At 50.2% G+C, this 25,685-nt stretch overlaps 1 protein-coding gene across 1 annotated transcript; it reads right to left on the bottom strand.

Moving 5' to 3' along the window:
* Positions 1-1,856: 1,856 nt before the first annotated feature.
* Positions 1,857-18,360, bottom strand: LOC125946418 (uncharacterized). The gene is made up of 2 exons (XM_049669560.1): positions 18,040-18,360; positions 1,857-2,028 (listed from the first exon to the last, which is right to left on the bottom strand). The coding sequence occupies exons 1-2, from the start codon at positions 18,356-18,358 to the stop codon at positions 1,982-1,984; spliced, it is 366 nt and encodes a 121-aa protein (XP_049525517.1). The 5' UTR covers positions 18,359-18,360; the 3' UTR covers positions 1,857-1,981.
* Between the last annotated feature and the right edge of the window lie 7,325 nt (positions 18,361-25,685).

Below are 25,685 nucleotides of genomic sequence, written 5' to 3'. Positions count from 1 at the left end.
ATGAGCTCTAGGTCACGGGTTCGATCCCGGCTTCGTTGGCCACACTTCGGTGGGTGAAATGCAAAAACGCTCGTGTAGTTGCAACATTTAGGCGCACGTTAAAGAACCCCAGGTGGTCCAAATTAATCCGGAGGGGACCGCAATGAGACGTCCATTCGGTTCTCTGTCTCGCATGCACTCCGCACGTGGTGGCCTGGACGTCGTGGTCGACCCACACTACGACGAGCCTCATAATCAGATCGTGGTTTTCGTACGTAAAACCTCCAAATTCATTTTTTAAAGTGAATGTCCACTGGAAGAATTAAGGGAAAAAATATAGAAGAAAAAAGTTATTATATAACATGTTTGCTATTCGGCCTTGTCCCGTCTTTCGCGCTGTTCCGTTCAAAGATGTTTGCCTATCCCGGCCACGGCGGCCGCATTTCGATGGGGGCGAAATGCGAAAACACCCGTGTACTTAGATTTAGGTGCACGTTAAAGAACCCCAGGTGGTCCAAAGTTCCGGAGTCCCCCACTACGGCATGCCTCATAATCAGATCGTGGTTTTGGCACGTAAAACACCATAATTAATTAAAGATGTTTGCCTTACCAACTAGCTCGATCGGGTTCAGACTTTAGTGCGATGTACAGGGTGTCTCATTTTAGCTGCACCAAATTTTTAAAAATTGCCTGTGGCAGATAGCACAATTCTAATCCTTGACCTAAACTACTCGATGAGGCGGCCATAACTTCCACGAGAAATCCAAATGCCTAATTGAATATTTAACATAATTATTCTAATTAACTGTATAATTAAATATTTTACGACACATATCTTAATCTACAAAGTGTAGCTATAGTGAGTTTCCAAGGTGTATCCACTTCGAACGAATTTTCTGGGCTGCGCTAGTTTCGATATATTAATTTTCAGTGTCAGACGAAATGCATGGGCGTTCCAGTTAACTTTGTGCTTCAATGCATAAAAGAGCGTTTTCCTCAAAAAGTTAACTGGAACGCCCATGCATTTCGTCGGACACTTTGAAAATTAATATCTCGAAACTGGTTCAGTCCTGAAAATTCGTTCCAAGTGCTATCGCCTTGCGAACTCACCGGTTATAATTCGTAGATTGGAATCTATGCTGTAATAGAATTAATTCAAAAGTTAATTAGAATAATTAGGTTGATTATTCAATTCGGCGTTTTGATTTCTCGTGGAATTAATGGCCGCCTCATCGAGTAGTTTAGATCAAGGATTTTAATTGTGCTATCTGCCACATGGATGATGAAGTTAGGAAATTTGCAGGCGCAAGTTGGAATACGCTAGCGCAAGACAGGGGTAATTGGAGATCGCAGGGAGAGGCCTTCGTCCTCCAGTGAACATAAATATAGGCTGATGATGATGATGATGATCTGCCACAGGCAATTAAAAAAAATTTGGTGCAGCCAAAATGAAACACCCTGTAACTCCACTCTGCAGAAAAACAAGCTCCGCGCCCCCGAAGTCGTTCAATGTTTCTGCAACACAGAACGGTGCATGTTCTTTAGCTCGCCATGTTTTAGTAAACTCGCCATGCTGTGCTGCCAGTCAGCGGTCTTCGCATTCTTATTTGACGCACTTTCCGCGGGTCAACTATCCGTTTATGTTTCTATGTGTGTTTGTTTGTATCTAACCATTTCCCCGCCTACCTGGGTCAGCTGGGTAGTTCGTGGTCGTGGATGAGCTGCTCGTAACTAACCTTGTCAAATAAAGCTGTGTAGAAGTTAATATACAACGCATAGCCATGTTTTGAGGCAACAACAAGAACAGCAATATAGACATAGATTCGGCGCCACCATAAGGACAGTGTTTCTTTATTTTTATTATTAGAACGGTTTCTTTCTTTTTCTTGTTTAATCTGGGCTCGTCGGGTCCACCGTCCTGCTTCGAGGATCACGAAGGCACACTCCTTAGCTTTGTGAGTTGTTGCTGTTGTTGATATTGCTGCTACTGGCCGCTGTAGTTTCATTTCTTCCCGCTGAGTGACGAGCTTAGGTAGTAGAGGTAGCACCCTGAAAGCAGAAAGAGCGTCGACATTCTATTTCGCTTTCTATACCGAAGGTTGAGCGGAAAAGCATAGACGCGAAATCGTTCGTTATTACAATAACAACAATAGCAACAACACATCACGATGAAACTAAAGCGATAATCAGTGCATCTCAATGAGATTATTCTTAAGCTTCTCAATGTCTCACGTTATATAAAGGGGCACTGCAACACCACCTTTTATTCAACGCTGGGACCACAAATCAGTGACTACGATAATTTTCAGTGAGGATAGTCCAGAATGAGTATTTGAATAGGACCTAATAATAACGGAGATCGAAAGAGCGTAATGTTTACTTTTCTCATTCCTTATCAACACAAAGTTTCCTGTCAGTTGAGGCGGCACCGATATTCCTTTATCTTCTTTCCGTGGTCACGGCTGGTAACTTTTCAGGGTTCACCATTGACAAAGGTGCCCGGGAATGACGAAGGAGCGGTAAGAGGCCGGGGTTAGGGGGCGTTAACAACCGACACTTCCCCGCTTGCCAGAACACGGCCGGACTAGAGTATAGCGTGCGCGGGTGTTCACTCGAGAGCAACTCATGATCATGAACAATTGCCAAATGGCTGACGCCTATGTGCTATCGCGCGGGTCTATAAACTATTCGTCTATAATACCATCATAGACGGCGCACAATACAGGAAAGCCTCGAAAGCCGCAGGAGAGAACGAGCGATCTTTTGTGCGAGATAGTGGGCTCCCTGCTGCATGCAGCACTGTAATATTTGGCTCGCATGTTTATGGCAGCAGTGTCTACAGATTTCCATCGTTTTCCTACACTGTGTTGAAAACGTTTTGCAGTGCGCCTTTAAGTACAAAAGTATGGACTTCCACGTGCGTAGTGAACGAGTGGTGGGCACCGCTGAGGAGCCTCGATACAAAGGAGGCTATAAAATTAACTTCCTGTGTGACAGTCTCCTGAACGGTTTATGTGTCAGGATAAATGAAGCCATGCATAAGCAAGAGTAAATTTATGTAAAAAAGAAGGCCACGCCAAGGGGTGTTCGCCGCAGAACAAGAGTGCGTTTTCTCTTCTGAAAATAACTTGAACGCCACGTTTGTCAAGCTCATAGCCGTTTTATAAAACAATTGTGCAGTAAAAAATCCGAAGACACCTAAGCACTTCTTATGAGTCGTGAATTCGAAAGAATTTGTGTCCAATTGAACGGCGCTGAGCGGTCCTTCGAGTTTTGCGCTGCGAGCAATGTACCATAGCGGTACGTGCTGCCCGAGCCAGCAAGCCCCAGTAGTTTGCGGTGCCAACGCCGCATGCCACCGACGCGGCGATGCCCATCGGGCGACGCGTCGCGGCAATGCCCTCTCCCCTCACGCAACACATGGCGCACCAACCAATGTTTCCTTTCGCCCGCTCTGCTCCGTCAAGGCACAGCTCGTGACGTGGCGTCCCAGCCAATGACAATGCGAGTGTAGGTGCCGTTACGCTGCTACAGACGACAGACGCCGGCTTTTTCGCTGAATGGGCCATTTGACGCTTTCGCATAACGCACGCACGCACGCACGCACGCACGCACGCACGCACGCACGCACGCACGCACGCACGCACACACACGCACACACACACACACACACACACACACACACACACACACACACACACACACACACACACACACACACACACGCACGCACGCACACAAGAACACCCTATATATTTGAACAGCTGTATGCGTAGCCATTATGTGAAATAAAGTTTATTACGTTTTCAAAAGACAAATGTGAAACATTCATTCTTTTCAGTGCTCTCGGAGATCCCTGTGGAAAAATATAACCGCGATCGCCTCTAATTTAAAGAGCGAAGAATGTAATACATTCATACATTATGAGAAGCCGATTGAGCGCTGTTTTATTTAAATAGTAAATATAAATCTGCAGCCGCTAAACTGTAGATGTAGCAGCACTTTACAAATAACAGAAAAAGAAAAGAAAGAAGGAGGGCACAGTTGTATATTGTACACAATCTGGGTATAATTTGGGTGACGATCAGCTAATGATGATTTCAAGCAAGTAGACATTTAGCCGAATCTTTAATATTGTCACCGGTAAGTAGCAGTAAATATTGTAAAGGCGTTTATTGCACGCAAGCGTAAGGCTGACCGTCCGATCAGTTCAGGGAACCGCGAGCTCGAGCAGCGTAGTGCGAGCGATGCGCTGGAGAGACTGCCCCACTAGACAGCGCTAGTAAGGATGCCCCACTGCATCGTCCCTCTTCTTCACTACAATTACCCCGGGGACGAAAAAGGGAGCCGTCCGGCGACCTAACAGTTCGTCACTATTAGGGGATCATAAAACGGCTTGAGGCGCTCGACGTTGACAATGTCGCGTCCGCGACGGCACATGTCCGAAGATGGTTCAACGGGCTCAATCACATAGTTGACCGGTGATGCACGCTCGACGATGCGGTAGGGACCTTCATACTTGGGCATTAACTTGGAAGACAGACCAGGTGCAGAGGAAGGAACTGAGAGCCACACAAGCGCTCCGGGAAGAAAGGTGGGCGCAGAGGTGTTTTCACCGCGAATGTTCTTCTGGCGCTCTTGGTCATTGGAGGTAAAGGCCCGGGCGAGGTCGCGGCACTCTTCGGCATGTCTCACCGTATCATAAATGGGCGCACATTCAGATGCGTCGGGCCGGTATGGTAGCATTGTGTCGATGGTGTGCGATGGGTGCCGGCCGTACAATAAGAAATATGGCGAAAAACCAGTAGTGCTCTGCGTATACCGGTACGTATTGTACGCGTAGGTGACGAAGGGCAGAATGGCGTCCCAGTTCGTGTGGTCGGAGGAGACGTACATTGAGAGCATGTCGCCGAGCGTACGGTTGAATCGTTCCGTGAGTCCATTGGTTTGAGGATGGTACGCCGTTGTTGTGCGATGAACAACGTGGCACTCTTTGAGAACAGCTTCAACTACTTCCGAGAGGAAGACACGTCCGCGGTCACTGAGCAGCTCCTGGGGTGGCCCATGACGCAGAATGAACCGACGAAGCAGGAAGGAGGCAACGTCGCGCGCAGTAGCTGCCGGAAGCGCCGCAGTTTCAGCGTATCGCGTAAGGTGCTCAACTGCCACAATAGCCCAGTGGTTTCCAGCCGATGTCATGGGAAGGGGCCCGTACAAATCTATACCGACGCGCCCAAAGGGCCGGGTGGGGCAAGGTAAAGGTTGCAGCCCAGCTGGCGAGAGGCGGGGTGAAGATTTCCGGCGCTGGCAATCGGGACAAGAGCGTACGAACTTTTGAACGTAGCTGTACATCCCTCGCCAGTAGTACCGCTGTTGAAGGCGCTGGTAAGTCTTGAAAACGCCAGAGTGGGCACACTGGGGATCGGCGTGGAAAGCTGCGCAAATATCGGAACGCAGGCTGCGAGGCACTGCTAACAACCACCGGCGGCCGTCGGAGCTGTAATTGCGCCGGTAAAGCAGGTCGTCGCGAATGGCGAAATGGTGAGCTTGACGGCGCAACGCGCGGGTTTTTGACCTGGTCGATGGATCAGAGAGCCAGCCTATAGGCGACGCAATCCAGGGGTCCTTGCGCTGCTCAGAAGCGATGGTGCGAAAGTCGATGGAAGACACAGTCAGCCGAGGTATATTGTTGTCAGCCAAGGGAGAGCGCGATAGGGCATCGGCGTCCGAGTGGTGTCGTCCGCTGCGGTAGAGTACGCGGATGTCGTAGTCTTGCAGGCGAACTGCCCAACATGCAAGACGGCCGGACGGATCTTTCAATGACGCCAGCCAACATAGTGCGTGGTGGTCCGTGATGACATAAAATGGGCGGCCATACAAATATGGCCGGAACTTAGTAAGAGCCCAGATGATCGCGAGACATTCTTTTTCTGTCACGGTGTAATTATGCTCGGCTTTCGTAAGCGTTCGGCTGGCATAAGCGACGACATACTCAGGGAACCCTTGCTTGCGTTGCGCGAGGACAGCGCCAAGGCCAACACCGCTGGCATCTGTGTGTACCTCTGTAGGGGCCGTCGGATCGTAGTGGCGCAAAATTGGGGGGGGGGGGGGGGGGAGGGGAAGTCAGCAAACGACGAAGACTCGTGATGACCACGAGGTGAGGAGCCCGTTGCCCCCTAGGAGCTTCGTCAGGGGCGATACGATGGCGGCGAAATTTCGAATGAAGCGCCTGAAATACGAGCATAGACCGATGAAACTGCGCAATTCTTTGATGGACGTTGGCCTAGGGAATTCGGCAACGGCGCGAAGTTTGTCGGGGTCGGAGAGAATTCCGTCCTTGGAAACGACATAGCCAAGAATCGTGAGTTGCCGTGCAACAAATCGGCACTTCTTTAAATTTAATTGTAGGCCGGCGTTCGATAAACACGTCAAAACACGTCGGAGGCGTTCGAGGTGCGTGGGGAAGTCGGGCGCGAAAACTACGATGTCGTCAAGATAGCACAAACATGTGTGCCACTTTAAGCCTCGCAGAACTGTGTCCATCATGCGCTCGAATGTCGCGGGCGCATTACAGAGTCCAAAAGGCATGAAGTTAAACTCGTACAAGCCGTCGGGCGTGATAAAGGCTGTTTTTGGCCGATCGGCTTCTTCCATAGGTACTTGCCAATACCCGGAGCGCAAATCCAGAGATGAAAAGAACTCGGCTCCTTGCAGGCAGTCAATTGCGTCGTCTATGCGTGGCAGGGGATAGACGTCCTTGCGAGTGATCTTGTTGAGCCGGCGATAATCGACGCAAAACCTTACGGAGCCGTCCTTCTTTCTAACAAGGACGACAGGAGAAGCCCATGGACTTTTCGAGGGTCGAATTACTTCGCGCTGAAGCATGTCGTCGACTTGCTCGGTAATGACACGACATTCGCTCGCAGAAACGCGATACGGGCGTTGTCGCAATGGTGGGTGAGAGCCAGTGTCGATGTGGTGCGTTACAGTGGAAGTCCGACGCAGGGAAGCTTGCCCCACGTCGAAAGACGAAGGAAATTCTTCCAAGAGGGACAGCAGCTGGGAACGCTGGGCCGCTGTGAGGGCGATGGAGGAACCAAATACATCTCTGGGCAATGCGTCAGATGTAGACACAGCACTGAGCGTACGGTAGGTGGTGCAATTCGGGTAGTCGGGCACGTCGATAACTTGCACGCCGTCGATGGCTTCCACGGTACCAACACATTCTCCTCGGAGCAGCATGACAGAGTATGGGCACGGGTTGCAAACGAAAATTGGGCTAGTGCCCTTGACGATGTCCACGGTCGCAAAAGGTAGCAACAGGCCCTTCCTTGCGAGGAAACGGCCAGACGGGGAAAGTAATGCAATGGCGTCCGAGAGGCCACTGCAGTACATGGACACGATCATTGAGGCGTTGGGAGCAACCTGAGTGTCGGCTTCGACGATCAGTTTCCTAGAAAGCGACGGAGCATCAGTGGGCGTCAAATCGAGCAGCGGCAATAGTTATATTTCAGCTCGTGCGCAATCGATAACGGCATTGTGGCGCGAGAGAAAATCCCAGCCGAGGATGACATCGTGAGAGCAGGAGGAAAGGACGAGTAATTCTATGGCGTAGACAACGTCCTGAATTTCTACACGAGCAGTGCAAGACGCCAAGGGTCGAATATGCTGAGCACTGGCTGTGCGAAGGGATAGTCCGGACAGGGGCGTCGTGACTTTCCGAAGTAAGCGGCAAAGTGTAGCGTCTATAACACATACGGCTGCGCCTGTGTCCACGAGTGCAGACGCGCGGACACCGTCGACAAACACGTCTATCACATTGGAAGGGCTGCAATGAGGACTTGTGCACTTCGACGTTGTCGCAGCCCTTGCCTCTTGGACTGCGACTGTTAGTTTTCCTCATCCCGAGGGGCAGCACGAGGCCGCATCGGCGATAACGAGCGCCGGCGTGGAGATGGGGAACGGCGGGTGTTCGGCGGCGGGCGGTATGTTGGTGACACACCGAAAGGTGGGTCGTAAGATGGACGGGGCGAACGGTTTGGCATGGATGATGCGACGCTGGGCGGCTGCACACGATTACAGAAACGGGCCACGTGACCGGCGTAGCCGCAGGCAAAGCATATAGGCCGGTTGTCAGATTTACGCCAACGGTTCGCTGTGGCTGGTCCCGCCCACGTCGGAGCACGCCCGGTATGGAGCGGCTGGTGATAGGACTGTATAGCGGGCTGCACTGGTGGCCTAGCCACGACGTCGGCAAAAGTGAGGGGGCACATGCGCAGGGAGTGGGCGGGGCCTCGCGACGACTTCAGCGCAACTGAGCGGTGCTGGTGCTGGTGCCTGTTGGGGTGGAGCCACGACCTCGGTGTAGCTCAGTGGCATAGGCGTAGGAACATGGTGACGGTGGTCGGGCAATAACTCGGCGATTTCTTGCTCGATGGCGCGGCGGAGCGGAGGCACGATAGTCGAAGCTGGCTGTGGCACATGCGGCGGCTGAGCAAATGGTACCAAGGAGAGTTGGCAGGCTACTGCCTCCCGAATGAAGGCCTTCATTTCCGCAAGCAGTGCGGTCCTGGTCGAAGGTGGTATCCAGACCAGCGATGTGTTCGTCGCGTGGTGAAGACCGACGAGTCAACGAGCGCTGCCTGCGTAGCTCCTTGTAACTTTGGCATAACGTAACGATCTCAGCGACGGATTGTGGATTCTTAGCGAGCAGCATGTTGAAAGCGGCGTCCTCGATTCGAGATTCGAGATATTCGAAGTTTATGTGAAGCTAGTCGGTTTCCAAGCTAGTAAATCATCACTTGCGCGTAGGCATTATTCTACATTCTTCCAAAACCACATGCTTGACAAGCAAGTCGGCGTGAAGACAGCGTGGTCAGGGCGCTTTGACTTTAGCTCGGCTAGCGAGCTGTAGCTCGCTAGCTGAGCGGTCCATTGTAGCTGGATCGAGAAAACGTGAGAGCCGTAAATTGTCGTGCGTTCTAGGAGGGGCGCGATCTAACGGTTCGAAAAGCGAAACATTCGTTTTCCGAACGTTTATAACATCGCAGGTTTTGCTGCCTCATTGTAATTAGGATTTCCTCAAGGATGAGGAAGCTATCTCGGTTGCGGTCTAATCTTTACCTACTCTTGATGGCGGCTGGATATGAAGTCCTTTACCAATAGAGCATGGTTGGCGCTCACCCACTGGCATCAACTACTACTTGTGTTGTTTATGTCTAAAATGCCTTTTGTTCATGTTAGTCTTGTGCCTTTGCAGGTGTCAGTGAAGAACACCAGGCAACACAGGAGCGAGCAGCACAAGTTCTTGCTGCCTCACTTTCGGCAGTGTTTCAATTTGCCCCCTGCCTCTCGTGTCTTTTTGAAGGTGGCGCCGCGCCACACCCGAGAAAGTGAACAGCCGATTCGGCACCACAGGGTAGGCATTTCGGGACAACTCGGAGTCCGGAGAGGCGAAAGCGGGACAAAACACCGTTCAACACGTAAGATGTGCGGATAGCGGAACCACGGCGATAAAATTGGGACGTGTCCCGCCTAAATCGGGACGTCTGGTCGCCTTATATAAGGTAGTAAATTTTACATAATTTGTGCTTGTTTTAAATAAGTGCGTCCCAATCGAGTACGCGCCCATACTTATCTATATTCTCATTGGACACGAAGGCGCAGGCACAAAACCACACATGCACACGAAGATCGCATGCGACAGGACAAACCAAAAGGAACGGACGAAGTGCTGACTTTCAACCAAATTTTGTTGCGCAGAAGGCAGTGTATATATACTATATAAAGGAAGCAGAAAAAGATGAGAGAAGGAAAAGAGCATGTAAAATGAAACGCAATAAAATAGGCGTCAATCATATTCGTGAGGGACTCTCACAAAAGAGCGCGTAATCAAAGCGCGCGCCGCCTGTCACGCAAGCCAGCGAAAGAACACGTGGGCCCCATGGTAACTTCAACAGAGGGGGAGAGCGCATACGCCCCAAACAGCAACGCGAACAACGGCGCTTAGACGTCTAGAAGAGCATCGACGAAGTGCCTTTAACCGGAGAGAGAGAGAGAGAGAGCACACGCGCGCCGAGACACCTTCTCACCCTGCGAGTCGAGAGAGATTGCTACAGAGTGAGCGTGCGCCAAAGGGATGAGTCATCACCCCCCCCCCCTCGACAACGCTTCGACGGCGGCGGTCGAAGCTACGAGAAAAGACAAGAAGATTCCCAGGCTTTGGCAATGCTACGAGATCACGATTCCGATAGGAAAGTTCGCGAACGCCTGTGGAAGCTATATAACCGCCGTGCGAGAATCAGCAGTGGAGTTCAGTCCGCACCGGTGAAGTGATGTAACGTGAAGACCGAGCGTCTGCGGAAGAAGGGGATTCCCCGGCAAGCTAGTCGACGAGTTCATCGAGGGTCTGCATTTCCGGAAGTAGTTCCTTCTTCGAGATTTGCCCCGAGCTACGCCGAGATCGTCTGACAAGACCAACACGGGTGAATACGATTGGACACTTAGTGTTCCTATTCATTTTCTAATTTACGTGTTGGACTCTTAGTGCTTGTCGTGAATTATTTTTGCTGTGTCTTTAATACCCATCTGAATTGTATTGTGTTGTGTCTAGCCTAAGTGTGCACGTGTGTGTGTAACTGCCTTGTGTGAAAATTATATTTTGTTGTGTTTTGACAACTCTGGGCTCTGACTCGGTCTTTGGACAGCAACCGGCGTTCGCTGGCGCACCAGAGGGCCCATTCTTAATTGTCCTTGCTTTCGTGGGATTATTTTCGGAAGCTGGTAAGTCGGCTTTGGAATTTGGTCCGGCGTCTGCGCCTCGTTAGCGGGGTCTGTGACAATATTTCTGGCGTCCGCGACAAGGACCTTTCTGGTGCAAATTGTGTGTCCATAGTAGGGAGAAAGAGCCTAGGGTCGTTTACATTGCTATTGTAAACGATTTTGAGTGTTGCACCACGTTTTGCTAACTTGTGTGCAGAGAGCAGTTCGATTGTTGAAATCTAGGCAGATAATTTTTGCACGCGGCTAGATTTTTGAAGGGCATCATGGATCTCGAGAAATTAGTTGCCCTAGCTTGGTGAGAAGATGAGTCTTTCCGGAGCGGAACTACGGAAGTGGGTTAGCCAGAAGGAAAAAGAAGCTTTAGAAAGAGAGAGAGAAAAGCTAGCGGTCGAAAGGGCCAGAGAGGAAAGAGAAGCAAAGGAGCGACATATAAGAGAGGAAAAAGAGGCAAAGGAGCGACAGATAAGAGAAGAAAGCGAAGCAAAAGAGCGACAAATAAAAGAAGACAGATGGGCGATGGAGCGAAAAGAAGAAAGAGAAGCAAAGGAGCGACAGATTAGAGAAGAAAGGGAAGCTGAAATAGCTGAGAGAGAAAGACAAAGACAGCACGAGTTAGAACTCGAACGACTTCGTTTGCAGCAGCGCACAGACGCTCCCGCTCAGCCAAGAGTCGATAGCACTGAAAGGGAAGAAACGATCTTCCGTCTGAACCCAAGCAAACTGCTTGTGGCATTTGATGAAAGAAAATATGACTTGGATGCTTATTTGCACAGATTTGAGACAGTTGCTAAAAGCCAGAATTGGCCAGAGGATCAATGGGCCACTGCGTTGAGCACGTGTTTGAGTGGCGAAGCACTTAGTGTGTACGGTAAGCTGACGCCAACCGATGCCTCTAATTATGGAAGGGGGAAAGCCGCTCTACTAAAGAGATTTAGGTTCACCGTAGAAGGCTTCCGAGATAAGTTTAGGACCGGAAAGCCTGCCGATGGCGAGACTGCCACGCAATTTGCCGCGCGGCACAGCCACTATTTTGATAGGTGGACCAAACTTTCAGACACTGCACAGGAGTACGGTGCGCTTAGAGAGCTTCTGATCAAGCTGTTGCCACCCGAGCCTGTCACTCTATCTGAAAGAAATGAAAGCTAAATCGCTTCAAGATATGCTGGAATTGGCAGATCAATTTTTGGAGGCACAGGGAGGCACCAACGTCTCTAAGATAAAAAAAGAGGAGCCAGAGGACGCAAAGAAACCGACATCCGATGAAAGGAGAAACCCTCAGAAGCCTGTTCCGAGGTGTTATCTCTGGAACCGACTGGGCCACCATGCTAGCAACTTCCGGAGCAATATTACGCGCCCCAACGAGGTCAAATGTTTTAAATGTGGGTGAACTGGGCACAAAGTCAATACATGCCGCAACGAAGGGAAAAACGTTCCCCAGGCATCCTGTGTGTATGTCTCGCCAAAACATCAAGAAGACATAAACGCCGGATTTGTAGAACTACGAAACGGAAAAAGAATTCCGGTAGTTAACGCTGTGATGACACCACGCCCAGAATTTCTCGGTAAAGTAATGCCTGTACTTGCCGGAAAAATGGCAGACAAACAAATCACGGTGTTACGAGACACCGGCACCAGCACAGTTATCGTGCGAAGGGATTTGGTCAAAGACAACGAGCTCACGGGCGAAACCAGTTTAGTTTACCTGGTCGATGGTACGGCTAGGAAGCTTGCCGAAGCCAAGATTGAGGTCGAGACCCGATATTACAGTGGGAATGTCACTGCTCTTTGTATGGACAGTCCACTGTATGACTTAATCATAGGTAACGTCGAGGGAGGCCCAGACGACCCGAAACCTTTGAAGGAATCACCGAAGATCGAACCATCGACGATTGAAGAGCCACGCGGAAAGCCATCAGCAGCTGACGAGAACACAGCGGCAGCTGTCACCCGAGCTCGAGCGAAGACTCCGGCAAGGCCTTTCCAGCTCCCTTCCACACCCGATTCCGAAAATAAACCGACCGGGACTCATAACCACGCGAAACACCACCATCGAAAAACCAAGGACAGGAAATTCAAATTTAAAAACCGTTGACGATTAATGTATGGTGCAAGTGTTTTGATTGAGTGCATCAAATGTTTATTTATATATGAGCAGAGTGATGTTTTCTGTAAACTAACCTGTCATAGTTTTGTATACCTGTTGAACCTGCTGTTTCGTATTTCTGCCATGTTACGCGAGATATGTATTATTGTATAGTAGAAGTGTACTTGTTACGTGAGAGCTAGATGTGTTATTGTGTAATATAATTGTACTAATTACACGAGGGATGCGTTCTTGTGTAGTCCAAGTGAACTTGTGTGACTTGTGTTTGTACTCGATGTATCGCGAGTGAAGTGACGTGTGAATTGTAGTAGACTGATTTATGGACTTACGGACTCGTGCGTAGCGGACTTTTGTACGCGCTTCTTTTGTGTTTTCTTGAATATTATTGCATAATATTCTTAAAGTGGGGGGAGGACAGTGTCACAAAAGAGCGCGTAATCAAAGCGCGCGCCGCGTGTCATGCAAGCCAGCGAAAGAACACGCCGGCCCCACGGCAACTTCGACAGAGGGGGAGAGCGCATACGCCTCAAACAGCAACGCGAACGGCGCCTAGACGTCTAGAAGAGCATCGACGAAGCGACGTTAACCGGAGAGAGAGAAAGCACACGCGCGCGCTGAGAACCTTCTCACCCTGCGAGTCGAGAGAGATTGCTACAGCGTGAGCGTGCGCCAAAGGGATGAGTCACCCCCCCCCCCCCCCCTCGACAACGCTTCGACGGCGGCGGTCGAAGCTACGAGAAAAGACAAGAAGATTCCCAGGCTTTGGCCATGCTACGAAATCACGATTCCGATAGGAAAGTTCGCGAACGCCTGTGGAAGCTATATAACCGCCGTGCGAGAATCAGCAGTGGAGTTCAGTCTGCACCGGTGAAGTGATGTAACGTGAAGACTGTTGCGAATGTCGATGTCCGAGGGTCCATCAAAGGGTTCCAGTATGGTGCCGTGCCAGGTGCCGAGAGGAGGAGATATCCAGGGAGATTAGAAAACTGTTTTATATACAAAATGTACATTATTTTACAAGAAGGGCTCCATGATATTGGAGCCGTCTACTTGCTAACATCTTTGCATGTAGTAGCGTTTACATCTCCGAGCGTTCTCCATGGTCGAGCGTCTCTACATGGTCAAGTGTGCTCTACATGGTCAAGCCTCAAGCGTCCCCACAACACTCAAGTCCCCTGTTTTATTCCTTCCGTTTCCCTCTTTCACTCGACGAGGGAATACACTTGAGTTCCTTTAGCCAATGACAGTCTTTGATCAGGAGGCCATATCCCGCACGTGATGTGTCGTCGTTTCCCGCCGGGCTCCGCCTCCAATCTTGCTAGGTCGCCCCCGAACACAGGCAGCGGTTGACACCTTGGGAACCGAACGTTGATGTCGTTCCCCCGGGATTGCCAGACACGGGCCCCTTTCAAGATTCGCCTCTCCATAGCGGTCAGTTCGCGGAACCAGGTAGGGCGGTGGCTGTCTCGAAAGGCAGCAGTCGGCGTAGCGTCGTCGTGGTTCGGGCGGCGCTGGTAATTCGCGGGACCGCACCAAGGGGCGACGCTGCCGTTTAGACACGCATGAGGCAGCCCGGAGACCAACTGCTAATCCCTCAGTCCCAGGTGACAATTCTCGGCCGCGAGAAACGGGCGCCAGGTTGGCGCGTCTGAGTCGGCGCCGGCCTCCTGTGTCCCGAAGGACCGCCAGACACAACAAGACCGAGCGTCTGCGGAAGAAGGGGATTCCCCGGCAAGCTAGTCGACGAGTTCATCGAGCGTCTGCATTTCCGGAAGTAGTTCCTTCTTCGAGATTTGCCCCGAGCTACGCCGAGATCGTCTGACAAGACCAACATGGGTGAATACGATTGGACACTTAGTGTTCCTATTCATTTTCTAATTTACGTGTTGGACTCTTAGCGCTTGTCGTGAATTATTTTCTTGCGTCTGTTAATACCCATCTGAATTGTATTCTGTTGTGTCTATAGCCTAAGTGTGCACGTGTGTGTGTAACTGCCTTGTGTGAAGAATATATTTTGTTGTGTTTTGACAACTCTGGGCTCTGAATCGGTCTTTAGACAGCAACCGGCGTTCGCTGGCGCACCAGAGGGCCCATTCTTAATTCTCCTTGCTTTCGTGGGATTATTTTCGGAAGCTGATAAGTCGGCTTTGGAATTTGGTCCGGCGTCTGCGCCTCGTTCACGGGGTCTGTGACAGAGACGTTATTTATTCGGAGTGTATATCAACATCGACGGCACACTAACGTATATGTCGCCTTTCCTGTTGATGCATAGAACCTCACATACATTTCGCGTGCACACTGATCCCCATAACGCCTTAGCATATTGCACTGATTAAACAATGCCTCACAACCACAAGTTTAGGCGCCTTTCTTTACTGCACCTGTGCGCAATAAAATATGGTTGACAGTCAGCGCTTCCTCGTTTATTCCGTTTATTCTGTACCATGCGCTTTTAGTCAATTTAGCTATATACCCAGCGCCAGCAAGCCCAAGTTAGCACTCTTTGATGGATGAAGCTGAGCCTGTTATATTAGCATTCAGAACACATAGAGCTAGAAACCGGATACTAAGCATCGAGCAGCTACAAGCAATCCGTGTGCCCGTATACAAGCTGGACCCCTCAAGTCGCTTGATCATTCTGCGGGATCGACATATTCGGCTTTCATCGAGACTCAATACGTCTGGGAATGTGCCAAAATCCGAAGAACCGCCTGCGGAATGTGCAATATGCTTATACAGCAGTATAGAAGAACAATAGCTTACAATTACTGGATGACGATATGTGAAAGCATTTTGAGCAACGCTCACACAGCAATCGCATGGAGTCGTAGCGGCACCATCTTGAACCATGGCGCCGCAGACTATATATGAAGAAGGAATCACGAGCGTGGAGCGCGAGACAGGACGCATTATAGCCAGATTGTGAGTCACGATTTGGGCCCACCACAACAACAGTAGCCACCGGCCAGGACTGGCACGCCGGGGCCGCTCAGCGTCTTTTCAAATAAATGTGACCGCGGCCGTCTGCAACGGTGACCTCCACAGAGTAAAATTCTCCTGCTCCTCGTTTAGCGCAAGACACTTGATGAGGCAGCACGGATGGCATTACACGAGGAGGTTGGCCGTGAAGAGCTTGCAGAGAACTTGGAGAATGAATTCCTCCAACAAACGTCACAACCCTGTGCAGTAGCTTACGCCAGGGATGACACAAGTGCATATTACAAGGTTATAAAGATGCTTTTCGCGCTTGTGGGACTGGAACAATCATTAAATCATGCTGCGATGTTCAGCGCTCCATGTGCCGATGAAATCTGTAGGATAATGTCCCATTCCTTAACCTGCAGTCTCATGGAGCCAAATCATTATATACAGACGGGAACCACTACAGAAGAACCCATAGCCAGCTAAATATGCCGATCCCAGCAACTGTGAGAGTCGGTTTAAGCGGAGATTTGGTTGGCGTTCGCGAAGGGTGCCGTATTTCTTTAGCGACCATTTTCAAGTATAGAGCACACGACCAAGTTGTACACATCTTCATCGGGAAACGCCTGGCTCAACGTAAACTTGCGGCGCTAAAACACCGCGGACACGTCCGGCAGAAACCAGAGTTTATTGAGCACACTACAGACACAAAATCGAACTCGTTGGGGGACGATGACGGCTCGCTCCACACGAGCATGTACATGATGCACACCGATGCTGTCTTATGCATTGGAATGCACGACGGCGGCGGTCGTGCACCACTCAGAGTAGCTATGCAACAGCTGAATACCTGCCTCTTCACTAACACACGCGGCCGACAACATGTAGTACTATCAGGCTTGAAATATACGAAACGGCACACTGGCAGAGGCGCAAGCAAACTGCGACTATACGTACTGACGGTACCATACCGACTGCACGAAATACGACGCGAGTCACGCAGACCGACTCGTTGTCGGCACTTAAAGTGTGTGTGTGAACGTCCTGTATGTCTACTAAGTACCCCTAAAGCGCTGTCAACGCACTCACATGAAGTCATTCTTAACTGTATTTCTGCATGCGGTCTGTTTTCTCAATGAAAAAAATCAATTACCTTGCGCGCGCACCTTCTCCCCGCGCAAGCCAGATTTATCTGCCTCTATGTCACATCATGCAGTATTGAGCCCCAACTTTGAGCTGCAAAAAAGCCAGGGCACATCTGGCCGCTGCCTTAAACCTGCTATCGATACCCCCTTTCTCCTCTCCAGAACTCTTTCGCAGGGATGCTGCGGTCATTAGGCACACAGAGACGGGAATATTCTTGAAACTGTTCCTCATTAATCGACGCAATGGGAAGTACTTGCCTGCTTCTAGTGCCGGCACCACGCAGACCTGGATGATCTTCTCTGCACACTGTTCGTGGGTACAGGGCAGCGCGGTTCGGAAACGACTTCTCCAGCGTATACAACAACGCCTATGACCGACATCGCTTTACGCGTGGGCGTGTCGAGTGCCGTCATCATTGCCCGAGCTCGAATAACTTTTCTGGGACCCAGTGGCACCATCGGTGGAAGACCAGTTGCGCAGCGCCTCTACACCAGAGAAAACGTCCCATAAGATCCAAGCCACACCTGCTGCTTTCGGGCCCCAGTCAAGAATGCTGAACTAGCTGCTTTTGTCTCTCACACTCTTCTTCCATCGCAGCGCATATGAGTGTAAGTAAGGGGAGATAGCAGCTGATATATCCTGACTGGGAGCTTACCACTGTCGTTGAAAAGAAAAGTGTATGATCACACAAACCCAGCCGTCAAACTTTATCGCCGTCACAAGACTGAATGGCCAATGCACACTGTTGGGCTAGTAAAGCTGAAGGTTTATAATATAGTTGAAGTTGGAAGTAGAGTTAAATACGGGAAAAGCATGTTGTAATTAAACCCGCCAAAGAAGCTGCTAACATTATCTTTGTTCTTCTTAGCAAGTTTCTTCTTCCACTTGCTCGTTTGTGTTGTTTCCTAGAGTTTGGTCCTATAGTAGATTTTATATGTGACTTTTCATATACATGACTTTTTAAAGTCAATCATACATATGACTATGACTTTCTATGCGACTTTTCAGTCATTATCACACCACCTGATAGTCGCATGTTAGATTAGGCAAGGCCACACTGAGCGTGCTGTGACATCGTCATTCTGCTTGGTTTGCGCGTATAATACCTGGATTGGGCGCCAGGCAGACGGGTGCATCGTGAGGGTGGTTGCAGAGCCCCAAGCGCCGGTCAAACACGGTGCCCGGTGCGCAGCGTAGTCGGTAAGCGCGGCACGATGCACAACTAAAGAAACCGCAGCAGTCGGCCGGGTCTGGGAACAGTCCGGAGGGCCTCCAGCAAGGGCCTTGGCAGCCGTTGGCCTCTGCAGGCACCTGCAAAGAGTGGCGCGCTTTTACACGTATGAGCTCAAACTCATCCTTCCACTCACAGTGTGTCGTACTGCTTGCGGGGCGCAGACGTGTCCAGATGGTGAAGAGTGCTCGCATGCATTAAGATGAGCGAGATCAAACGACCGCGTCGTTTGTTCTTGTTAATGTAAATCTGCGTATAAAATATATACTCTGCTTTGGCCTGCGCGAGATCCTGTTTCATACAGCTCTATATAATAATGCCAGATGCTCAAAAGTGACATGCACCCTATAATCGGCAAAGAACGCTTCACTGAACAAAAGGTTCACTGAAAGGTTCACAAACGATCGGCAAAGAATCGGCAAGAACCGAGGAAGGAATGCCGCTGGTGAATGCTTGCACCCGTTGTGCCGACGACCAACTACACCACCCGCCGCCGACTCGTCGCTTCTCCTCGTTTTCTGCCTTGCGGTGCGGTGCGCTCCCTGTGACGACGTGGCGGAGTGAGCGAGTGATTTTGCAACGCGGAGCAGCGGTGTGTTTGTGTCTTTCGTTTCGCCCATGACGACTCGGCATCTCTCGTCGACCGTGCCGCCGGGTTCGAACGCCGTGTTGCCAGCCAGTACCGTCAACGCCCTCGCAGAGGGAAGGGCAGTGGGGGAACGCTGACGTGAATGGTGGATAGGAGCCAACGGTGGACGAGGAAGTTGACGGACGCGCGAGCAGTGGTGCGAGGAACGCGCGTGCTGCGGCTGGGCGCCCTTGGGCGCGGCCGGCCGGGACATGGAGCTGCTGCCGTGGACCGCGGGACCGAGGCGTTTTTCCCACAGCACATACATTTATATACAGGGTGTTTCAGCGAACACTTTCAAAAATTCCTAAAGGTTGCCTGTGGCAGATAGCCCAATTCTAGTTAATGAGCTGGTCTACTCGAAGAGGCGGACATTACTTGCACACGAAATTGAAATGCATAATCGAATAATTAGCAAAAATTCACTAATTAAGTTTTTAACTAATTACCTGAGGGCAAATATTGAAATTTACAAATTGTAGTCGTGGAGTTCGCAAAGCGGATCCACTTGGAACGAATTCTCGGGATGACACCAGTTTCGAGATAATTCCCGAACTTTGCGGAGAAATGCATTGGCGTTCCAGTTAGTTTTGTGCTTCAATGCATAAAGCGACGTTTTGTTAAGAAACTAACAAAATGTCTTCCCCACCTGTTCCTGATGGCGAGTACCTCGTCACTCCTCTGCCCGACATTCCACTACAGTATGACGTCACCGTGCCTCACAGTGTTCTTACTATTAATGACAACTGCACTCGCATGCCTATCTTTAACTTTGGATTGGCAAAGCAAATTCTCCCGCAAGGTATTTGCCTTGCCAAGGTTGATTGTCTCGGCGACCATCAAGTGGCAGCTTTATCAACCGATGGTTCTTCCGAACATGGCGGGCCCCTCGCGCCAGCCTCGGGCGCCGATCCCAACATAAAGAAAATGGTTGCGGCAGACCTGTCCTCTGCGCAAGCTGAAGACCTTTGCCAAGTGTTATCGTCGTACCGAGATATTTTCGACTTCGACGATCGCCCTTTAGGCCAGATGCTCGCGGTCAAGCGTCGGATTCCTACTGGCGATGCTACGCCCATTCACCGACGACCATATCAAGTTTCTGCGACGGAACGCCGAGTAATTCAAAATGAAGTAAACAAAATGCTAGATAAAAACATCATTGAGCCTCCTTCGAGTCCCTGGGCGTCACGTGTGGTGTTGGTTAAAAAGAAGGACGGCACGTGGCACTTCTGTGTAGACTACCGTCATTTGAACAAAATTACTAAGAAGGACGTCTACCCGCTCCCACGTATCGATGACGCCCTTAACTGCCTTCATGGTTCCAGCTTTTTTTCTTGTATTGATCTTCGCTCTGGATACTGGCAGATTGCTGTTGACGATATGGACAGAGAAAAAACCGCGTTCGTAATACCTGATTGCCTATACCAAATTAAAGTAATGCCGTTTGGATTATGCAATGCCCCTGCCACCTTTGAGCGTATGGACTCCTTGCTCCAGGGTTTTAAGTGGTCCACGTGTCTCTGTTACCTCGACGACGTCATCGTCTTCTCGCCAACCTTCGACACTCACCTTGAGCGTCTAAAAACTATACTTGATGTATTTCGAAAGGCGAAGCTGCAACTCAACTCGTCCAAATGTCGTTTTGGCCGCCGCCAAATTACGGTTCTGGGCCATCTCGTCGACGCTTCCGGAGTCAGCCTGATCCCGACAAAACTCGCGCTGTCCTAGACTTCCCGGTTCCGAAGACAGCCGCAGATGTTCGCAGTTTTGTTGGTCTATGTTCGTACTTTCGTCGTTTTGTTCAAGATTTTGCGGCAATTGCTAGATCCCTCACTAATCTGTTGAAGAAAGGCGTACAATTTTCGTGGGGTACTTCAGAAGCCACCGCCTTCTCTCGTCTCGTCACTCTTCTCATCTCACCACCCATTCTCGCCCACTTCGACCCTGATGCCCCTACAGAATTGCGTACAGATGCCAGCGGTCATGGCGTCGGTGCCGTCTTAGCCCAGCGTCAGCGTGGCCAGGATCGCGTTATTGCTTATGCAAGCCGCCTCCTATCACCATCGGAGCGCAACTATTCCATTACGGAAAGGGAATGCCTTGCTGTAGTCTGGGCAGTTGCGAAGTTTCGGCCTTACCTTTACGGTCGTCCTTTCTCCGTAGTCACTGACCATCATGCCCTCTGCTGGCTCTCATCGCTAAAAGATCCTACAGGCCGGCTTGGTCGATGGGCTTTGGGGCTACAAGAGTTTTCTTATTCCGTGGTCTACAAGTTTGGCTGCCTGCACCAAGACGCTGACAGCTTGTCGCGTTACCCTGTTGACGACTCTGACTCCTCCAATATTGACAGTGCTGCTTGCGTTTTCTCAGTATCCAAGCTCGTTAATTTCGCCGACGAGCAACGTCGTGATGCCTACATCAGGGCACTCATCGACCGCTTTGAACACGCTCCGGCCGATGCTACTCTACGCCTCTTCGTCCTCCGCGACGGTCGTAACCTTCATCCGGACGGCTCTGAGTTCCTACTTGTCGTACCTAAACACCTCCCCTCAACCGTTCTAGAAGAGCTTCACGACGCTCCAATGGCAGGACACCTTGGCGTATCTCGAACCTATGACCGAGTACGTCGCTGTTTTTTCTGGCCGGGCCTTGCCCGTTCCGTACGGCGTTACGTCGCCGCTTGTGAACTTTGCCAACGACACAAGAAGCCTTCCCAGCTCCCCGCTGGTTACCAGCAGCCGCTCGACATCCCTGCCGAGCCCTTCCATCGTGTCGGCTTAGACCTTCTCGGCCCATTTCCGGAATCTACATCAGGAAACAAGTGGGTTGCCGTCGCTGCGGACTACGCGACCCGCTACGCCATAACACGCGCTCTTCCGACCAGTTGCGCTACTGATGTTGCGGACTTCCTCCTACACGATGTCATTTTGATGCATGGTGCTCCGCGGCAAATGCTCACAGACCGTGGCCATACGTTCTTGTCCGAAGTCATTGACGGCATCATGCGAGCCTGCTCAATACAGCATAAAATTACCACCTCCTACCACCCACAAACGAACGGCCTCACTGAACGTTTGAACCGCACCCTTACAGACATGCTATCTAAATACGTTTCAGCCGACCACCGTGACTGGGACCTGGCTCTACCTTACATTACCTTTGCGTACAACTCTTCCCGTCTTGAAACTGCTGGCTTTTCCCCGTTTTACCTTTTGTATGGCCGAGAACCGACGCTAACACTAGACTACACTCGTGTTGCTTTGGTCACCATCGCGTAAAGTTGGCCTTTCTGAAAAACTGCTCTCCTGTTACACAGGCCCATATCGCGTGCTCCGCCAAGTGACCGACGTCACCTATGAAATCGTTCTGGCCACGCCCACTACGTCCTCCGCTGTGACAACCAGTGATATTGTCCACGTCGCCCGACTCAAACCCTACACCTCTCCAAGCGCCTTGGATATTTAACAGCACCGTGACGGTGCTTTTGCCGCCGCGGGAGTAGTATTACGATATCATCTAGAGATGCTCAAGAGACGAGCCGCCGCGAGAAAGACGATGAAGTGTGTCTGGGCTTTTGGCGCGAGCAAGCTGTCGGCCTGGCGGTTTGATTCCAGTGTAAATATATTGTAAATAGCCTCTTTCGTGTGTGTCTTTCCACACGTAACTATATATATATATATATATATATATATATATATATATATATATATATATATATATATATATATATATATATATATATATAGGAAGGCTAAGACGAACAAACAAGCGAGGAAAAAAGACAGAGGCATGCAGTGCGCAACAAAGATTGATATTGCATCTATTTTTTCTTTTTTGAAACTCCGGATTAATTTTGACCATTTGGGGTTCTTTAACGTGCACTTAAACGCGCAGAATTATTTTGGATGTCCTAAGGAACTTTAAGTCGGCAGTTTGATTTCAGTTTATGCCCCATTCGTATACACGTATACACCTTTTTTTGTTTATCGAGTGCAGAGGCAACGAGGGAACTGCTGACCCCAGACCACAGCAGTGTACTCGTTCTTTTCCCTCTGTATGTTCGTGTTTCCATCTTCTGCGTGCCTGCTACAGCTATAGTTTCAAACCACATCACTGGACAACATAGAGCACTAAATCAAGGTACCAACGTCGCCAACCGAGTGTCGCGGCAGACCGCAGCGATGCGCTGACGATAATCCGAGCCAATCTCCGTGTGTACACCTATTTAAAGCAGCCGCTGGTTTTATAAATAAATAAATAAATAAATAAATAAATAAATAAATAAATAAATAAATAAATAAATAAATAAATAAATAAATAAATAAATAAATAAATAAATCTCTTCTATATACTCTTAACCTAAATATTTGTACAACATGCTCGCTGCTGAGGATTTTTTGTTAGTTGTACTGGGGCCTTAGGGTGAACTGGCGACATGGGCCTAGGAACTAGGAACTGGGGCCTAAGTGGGAGGAAAAAAAAACATTTTTCTCCCACTTAGTCTTGTGATGTTTCAGATAGGCAAACCACAATAGAGCAATCGTTGAAGTTATAAAGGCGTATTTTCTTGCATACTGTTGGTTCCATTTGTTTTCACATCTCAGAACACGGTGGTAAAGAGGCCGCAGGGTGCATTCAGAATGCGCTAACGAGGCTGAAAAAAAAATTACGCATGCTTTCATGAGAACTTGTCGACATAATATTTCACCGTACTTAAGTATGGCTTTACCTATACGCAAGTTATATTAGTTGAGATACCTGCGTACAATTTGTCTGTATCTTGTATCATGTGGTATAATATATATCTCACGAAGACCACCATCTCAGGCTGTTATTGAAAGCAAACCTTCACGTTTTATTTAACTTTAACCAAGTTATATTTTGTGTCTCCGCGCTCACACTGTCACGTTCACGTTTCACAATTGTTCATGGTGCATGGTACACATATGTCACATCTTCGCTGACGCGCGAAAGTGTCGCACATGGTCAACGGGTCGCGAGCAGGACCAACAAGCGTGTTTCAAACAATAATGAGGAAATCGAGGGTGGTATTGGCTGGCACGCACGCAACGCCAGACCTCAAAGAATTCTTACGAGAATGCCTCCTAAGCAGGCCCCTAGTTTCGCAGTGTCATCAGCTCCCTGTTTTTGACAGGAGATAGCAGACAACGCCGAAACCTACGCGTCCGCTGCGCAGAGAAGCACAGGACAATGCTATACACTGACGAGAGCTATATTGCATAATGTTGCGCGATTTTAGGCAGACCGTAGAGGCCTTAAAGAGCGAGTGCTACATGGTCACGCATGCTGTATGTTCCCGAGCGCACTATACAGTGCTTCTTCGGGTTTCGCTGAAAGACACAACACAGTTCCGCTCACCCACGATTCACTCGCCGATGCTGCTGTCATCCACAACGCCACCGCCGTCAGCACCGCGCGACGGAGGCTCAGGAGGCAGCGGTCGCCGGAGTCGGCGCGCTGCAGCAGGGCTAAGCTCATGATGGGACTGTCACTGGCCAGATACCGCTTTAGTGCTCCCTGTATATACAACTTGTCGAACAAAGGCCATTACTGACGTTTTCATTACGGCTGGGCCCGACGAAAGCCGCTGAGATAAAAGGGCCCGCGCGCATAAAAAGGTCGCGGGGCCGCACAAAAGCGCCGAGGGCAGCAGCGCTCGGAAAGCACCCATTCCGGCCGAATGTGGGTCAGCGCCCGATGCTCGCTTTAGCGACACGCATTGCGAAGGCGGCTGGCCGCGGGTCTAGGCGAGCCGTGGGTCGTCCGCGCGTGTCGTGCCTTCTCTTCCGGCGCCGGATGCGGCAAGGATTTTGTGGTGTGTGTGTGTGTGTGTTTTTTTTCTCTCGCGCCCAGCGTTGTGCGGTGTGGCAGTCGGTGTCCTTGGGTTTGAGCCGCCGAGCGCATTAACATGGAGATGCAGCCCGTAGGGCTGTGGGAAAGTTGCGATCACACGTGCCTCACCATGTGCTCACTGGTTCAGGTGTTCCATCGAAATAGTGCGCCCACATGCTGCTCATTTGAACGACGACAGCCTAACAAACTTGGCACTTGCTGGCAAAGGAACAGAATAAAAAGTGCATTGCTCCAAAACTACATACACTGCGGCAGGCAACTGCCGTGTACCTTTTCGTTCTGTTTTTTCCTAAAGGAATGAATTTCGCAAATACGGCACCCGCAGTACATTTGTATGCTACACCACCGAAATATTTTTGAGATTTTACGTCTTAAGCTTGACAATGGTTAAGGGCGCCGTCAAGCAGGTTTGGAAAAAGCTCTCGCGGTGTCTCGTCGATCTGGCATTGTCCCTCCCGTCGACGAGACAACACCACCTGTCACCTGCAACCGTGCAAAACAAAAAAGGCAATACGAAGGAAATTTTGCATTATTGGTTCGAGACGGGGAACAAACATGCAGCTCCAGTTTCTAAGCCCGCGTGGTGGCTCTATATAAACTGTGCTTCAGAAGACTCCCGGCTGGAACCTATACCCGCATGGAACACAGCTGCACGCCATGTATCCGGGCACCTACGGGCGAGACTGCAAGTTCTGCCCGCTGGACACGCCCAACACCTTGCGCCATATGGTGCTGGGGTGCAGGAATAACCGAGAAGTACCACCGTCATCATCACAACCAGGCGATAACATGCAGGAGGAAGCGGATTCAGAGGAAGAATCGGAAGACCAGTGGGAGGCTCTGCTGGTGACGCAAGACCCTGAAAACCAGCTACGGTTGGTGAACAGGGCTCGGGCGGCGGCATGCAGTGAGCCATGGCTATACCTGGACTGAGGAGGCCACCCACCTTTGGGCTCAGGAAGCCTGGTCTAACAATAAATTTTATTTCTCTCTCTCCAGCTTATCGTTTCTTTTTCTTA

Source organism: Dermacentor silvarum, chromosome 1, assembly GCF_013339745.2.
Source record: "Dermacentor silvarum isolate Dsil-2018 chromosome 1, BIME_Dsil_1.4, whole genome shotgun sequence".
NCBI classification, from domain to species: domain Eukaryota; kingdom Metazoa; phylum Arthropoda; class Arachnida; order Ixodida; family Ixodidae; genus Dermacentor; species Dermacentor silvarum.
Note: the sequence above shows the minus strand (reverse complement) of the source record. Positions and strands in the feature narration are given on the sequence as shown.